The sequence below is a fragment of the Ornithorhynchus anatinus genome, chromosome 2 (assembly GCF_004115215.2).
Source record: "Ornithorhynchus anatinus isolate Pmale09 chromosome 2, mOrnAna1.pri.v4, whole genome shotgun sequence".
Classification (NCBI taxonomy): domain Eukaryota; kingdom Metazoa; phylum Chordata; class Mammalia; order Monotremata; family Ornithorhynchidae; genus Ornithorhynchus; species Ornithorhynchus anatinus.
Window position 1 is genome coordinate 155354224 of NC_041729.1, and position 5633 is coordinate 155359856.

At 50.0% G+C, this 5633-nt stretch overlaps 1 protein-coding gene across 1 annotated transcript; it reads right to left on the reverse strand.

The window, feature by feature from the left end:
- Positions 1-3175: 3175 nt before the first annotated feature.
- AMIGO2 (adhesion molecule with Ig like domain 2) lies at positions 3176-5025 on the reverse strand. The gene is given in 3 exon segments (XM_001511810.5): positions 3176-3361; positions 3363-4061; positions 4063-5025. Coding segments are annotated over 3 exon segments (1545 nt in total). The 5' UTR covers positions 4819-5025; the 3' UTR covers positions 3176-3271.
- Between the last annotated feature and the right edge of the window lie 608 nt (positions 5026-5633).

Genomic DNA, 5633 nt, shown 5'->3' on the forward strand with positions numbered 1-5633 from the left:
TCTGTTACTGATTTGTACATTCCAAGCGTTTAGTACAGTGCTCTGCACATAGTTAAGCGCTCAATAAATACTATTGAATGAATGAATGAATGAAATGTGACAGACAATTACTCTCCACAGCTTCAGAGCCTTATTGAGGGCACATCTCCTCCAAGACGCCTTCCCTGGCTAAGCCCTCTTTTCCTTTTCTGCCACTCCCTTCTGTGTGACCCTGACTTGCTCCCTGTATCATCCCCCAGCCCAGCCCACAGCACTTATGTAACCTACAATATAATTTATATTAATGTCTGTCTCCCCCTCAAGACTGTAAACTTGTGGGCATAACATTGTTACTATATTGTTGGTATCGCACTCTCCCAAATGCTTACTACACTGCTCTGCACACAGTTAAGCGCTCAATAATTACGGCAATGAATGAATGAATAATATGTTGACCGACTGACAGCTGTGGCAGTTAAGTGACTCCCCTAAGGTCCAGCCAGCAGGTCGGTGACAGAAGCTGGGACTGGAATGCAAGTCTCCAGCCTGGGCTTGGGAGTCAGAGGTTACGGATTCTAATCCCGGCAATGCCACTTGTCCAGATGTGTGACTTTGGGCAAGTCACTTAACTTCTCCAGGCCTCACTTCCCCTATCTGGGAACTGGGGACTGACACTGTGAACCCCACATGGGACAACCTCATTACCTTGTATCTATCCCAGTTCTTAGAACAGTGCTGGCACATAGTAAAGCGTTTAATCAACACCATCATTATTATTATCATTATTATTCCTTCCAACTGATTGCCTTTTCCTGTAAATTTTATTAACAAACTACTTTAATATCTGATGTATAAATAACTAAAATTCAATTGATATGTTTAGAAAAGAAGTCATTAACATTAAAATTTCCACACCAGTGTTGTTCGTTTCATACATCTCCTCCTTTTGCTTCCTACCTTGTGCACTAAATAGGTTTGCCTAACGATCCCATTTTAGAAATTCTGGGAAGCAGCATGGCCTAGTGGAAAGAGCTCAGGACTGGGATTCGGGAGATGTAGGTTCTAACCTTGGCTTTGCCACTTGACTGTTGTGTGACCTTGGGCCAATCACTTAACTTCTCTGTGCCCTAGATTCTTCATCTGTAAAATGGGGATTCAATGCCTGATCTCGACTCCTACTCAGACCATGAGCCCGAGGTGGGTAAGGGATTGTGCCTAACCTGGTTATCTTCACTCTATCCCAGGGTTTGGAACAAAGGGTTTAACATGCACCACAATTATGATTATAATTAATAATAGTGTTGGTATTTGTTAAGCGCTTACTATGTGCCCGAGCACTGTTCTAAGCACCGGGGTAGATACAGGGTAATCAGGTTGTTCCACGTGAGGCTCACCAGTTAATCCCCATTTTACAGATGAGGTAACTGAGCACAGAGAAGTGAAGTGACTTGCCACAGTCAACGCTGACAAGTGGCAGAGCGGGATTCAAACTCATGACCTCTGACTCCAAGCCGTGATCTTTCCACTGAGCCACGCTGCTTCTCTAATTATGCTATTAACATTTTAAAAAGGCAGTTACAGTGCTCTGCACATAGTAAGCGCTCAAGACTGTAAACTCACTGTGGGCTGGCAATGTCACTGTTATTGTTGTATTGTACTTTCCCAAGCGCTTAGTACAGTGCTCGGCACACAGTAATGCCAACTCAATAAATACGTCTGACTGAACGAATGAATAAATGCCATTGATTTATTGATTTGAAGAATGGTTCAGACACAACTCTAAGCCCTTAAACAAAGTCAGAGGCATGCAATTGAATAGCATGCCTTGAAGAGTGTTTCTAAGTAAATATATCACATACCTTTTCAAAGCCACATTTCTTGAAGGAACTTTAGGTTTACATGTTTTAAGACCCACAAAAGTAATGGCGATCCAGGTAATCTCTAAAAATGGAACATTTTATTCTAAACGGTACCAAGTTTCTAAAGCATAACGTAGATATTCAGCTAAACATATATGATTACATTTATCACGTAACTATAGTAATACATAATTCTGGTGTTTGTTTGAGTGCTTACTACTTGGCCAAGCATGGGACTAAGTGCTGGGCTAGATACAAGGTAATGAGATTGGACTCAGTCCTCGGTCCACATGGACTCACAGTGTAAGTGAGGGAGGGGTGAACAGGTAGCGAATCCCCATTTTACAGATAAAGAAACCGAGGCACAGAGAAGTTAGTGTCTTGCCCAGGTCACACATGAGGCCGTGGAGGAGTCGGGATCAGAACCGAGGTCCCCTGACTTTCCAAGCCCCATGCTCTTTCCACTAGGTCACGCTGTTTTTTCTCACGCTTATATGTCTGTTGGTTCAAAGATGATATCGGCTGAGATTTTATTAACGTGTATACGGGTGGCCCAAAGACTGACGTACAATCAATTCGCAGTACCTAAGTAGCTCGAGGCATGCATAAAAATCATCCTTTTGGGTGTGGTAGCCTTGGCTATTTGCAGTTCCTGGTGCTATTTTGAAGTACAGCATAGTCACACTCACAAAAGAGTATTTTAAGTAAAGGGTATCCCCGGATTGTAAATTACCCGCGCTAAACAATAGCCCCCAAATTAGACTTGGTGTTCAGATTCCTACCGTGATATTCACGACAGCAGATGAATACATAATATGAGATGACTAATCACTCATGACCATAGGAAAATTAGATATAAAATTGAATGAAGGCATAAGTATGTATTGTAAGATACATTTTACTTGCAATCGTTTCATATACGTCTCTTTAAAATAAACTCTGCTTTCTTCGTCTCCACTCTTGTAGAACTAAAAAAAAAAAAATCATTGTATGGATTGAGACATATTGATTCCAGTGGCTGGTGCTGGAACTTATTAAAAAAAACCAAACAAACTTCATTTTGAACACTCTTTCCCCTTAAGCCCTCCCAAAGTAAAGAATGTCAGCATTTATTACCAGTTTATTTTCTCTGAGCAGGATTTTGGATCTGCTCTAAAATTCAGAATAAGGTGTTGGTTCTCCGGAGCTTCAAAACATCATATCCTATCATCCCCCGAAGAATAGCATTTCTGGTTCCCGACGTACAACGGAAAGATTACTGCCGTTCCTCCTACCCACCCTCGAAAGTAGCCACCTATATTCATATTTACAGCGATGTCCGAAGCACACACACCGGCTTGATTTTTCTGTTTTATTAATTTCTGGACCGCCACCGCACAAGCAGGTCAAAGGCAGGGATTCAGCTACATCACAGTACAAACACGGGCAAAGATTTAAGAGGGCGCCACAAAGGGGGTATCCGAAAACACTGAATTGATTGAATCCGAGTCCGATTTTACCCGGGTCGTCTTTAAGATGCTCTCGGGCGATGGCGGGCTCCCCGGAGAACAATCTCACTTTTCCATTCTGTCCAGGTCCTGGATCTTTCAGAGGTTCCAGAAAGACCACTCTTTTACCAGTCCCCGGCTTCCGCTCATCGACCGGGGGGTCGCCCGGCGGAACCGCGTTGAGAACGACACTGTTTTGGTTCGGCTTCCTTTTCTGCCTCTTTGCTTTACACTGACAGGGGCACGGAGTCAGGTAGAGATAAAGCAACACCAAGACGATACTGGCGACACAGGCAGCGAGGGTGGTGAAAGCCGTATTGAAGGCTTCGTGGGCGTGTGATTTGCTCTGGGTGAAGTTGTTCACGTTGATCCTCACTTCCACGGTTTCGTTGACCGGTCTCTGCCTATCGACGGCGATGCACGAATAAACGCCCGCGTCCTCGAAGCGTGCGCTTTCTATCTCCAGGCTGCCATTAGGAAACACTCTGAAGTTCTCCATCTCTCGTCCGGGCTCCAGGGCTCTCTCGCCCGGGAGGATCCAAACGAAATCCGTGCTCGAGTCGCTCAGTTTGCTGTCGCAGCGGACGATGAACTTCTCCCCAACTTGGGCCTCGTGGACAGAGCCCAGGGAGACGCCGGCACTGCCGTCGGAGCAGTTCAAAAAGCCGTCCTGCATCAGGGGCTGCTTAGAGGAGCCCTTCGGGTCTGACCGCAAATGACAGGTGTATTCGCTTTTTGAAATCCGTCACGGCGCTGAAGTGCCTTCGATACCAAGAGGTGAACAGGGAGTAGAGAGCACAGTCGCAGACAAACGGGTTCCCGTGAAGGTAAACGCCGCTAAGTTGTTTGGTCGCCACTAAATGTAGGCGGTGGATGGGCAGCGCGGACAGGCGGTTATGGGACACGTCCAGAAACCCAAGTTGGGGGAGCTTGAACTTCCCAACGTATAAGTCCAGGGGAAAGCGGGTGAGCGCGTTTCCGCTCAGGTACAACTTCCGCAACCTGGGGAGTCCCCCAAAGGCAGCCGGATCGAGGTGGGCGATCCGATTATTGTAGAGCAACAGGACTTCCAGCAGCTTCAGCTCCTGGAACACGGGGCTCCCCAGGGTCCTGAGCTTGTTGGAGGACAAATCCAGACACCTCAGGTTCGGGGTGGAGGAAAAACTGCCCGCGGAGATGCCGGTGATGTTATTCTGCCGCACGATCAAGGCGTTCAGCTCGAGGAGCGCCGGCATCCACTCGGGGTCCAGCCACCCGATTCGGTTGTGACTCAGATCCAGCCTCTTCACGTGTCGGTAAAGGTCGGCCGGCACCTCGGCCAGACTCTCGCCGGCGCAGCTCACGACGTCGGTGGCACAGACGCAGGCCGAGGGGCACGTCCCGGGAGCGCCGGCCCCGACGGTCGTGACCATCACCGCCAGGCAGAGCAGATCTCTGCGGTCCAGTTTGACAGCTCCGAGGACCGTAGGCAGCGTCTGGAACCGAAAAGACATTATGGTCGCCTCTTAGCCTCTTCCCGGGTTCCTTCCACCGGCTTATACATGGAGGTGGCCCGCTGACTACCGGTTTTTGTGTTTTTTTGTTGTTTTTAAAGAAAATACAAAAACAGAGGGGTTAGCCTTCGGGTTAGGACCGGTGCTCGGTATCCTTGGCGAAGGGGAAGGGAAGGGAGGAGGCGGAGGGATAAGAGAGGAGACGTGGGGGGGTTTCGGCGGGCGACGGCTAGCCTTCCACTGACCCCTCTTGACCGTTTGGCGGGAGTTTCATCTCGCTCCGTCCGTCCAGCAGCTCCACCGGGGCTACGGAGGTTGGGCACTCTTTGCGTCCACCCCCTTCCTGCCAAAGGAGGCAGGACGGTGGTGGCGGGGGGCGGAAGGGGGACCCTGGCGCTTTTTGTTCTTGGTTAGGCTCAGCCTAGGGGAAAACCAACCGCCCACCCAACCAACCACCAAAGTCCCCTCCCCACTCCGGGCCGCCCCTCGCCCGGACTTTCTCGGGAGTAAACCTGGAGCGGTGGCTGGGGGGGCCCGGTGGGGGTCCGTCCGGATTACCTGGGTTGGGGGGCAGGGGGTCGGGGCCCGCAGTCCTTGGTCCCGCCTTGCTGCCTTCCTTGCTCGGCTCCCGGATCCGGGCGTGGGAAGCCCCGGGCTGGGAACTTCAGGGAATTTTTGGCCGTCGGTCCGGAGCCGGTCCCGGGGCCGGTCCCGGGAGGTCCGGTCCCGGGGGGGGGCGGAGGGGGGTTGTCCCCCCCCCCCCTTGCCCCTCTCCCCCGGAGCCCCGGAGCCGGCGGCGCGGGGTGGGGATGGGA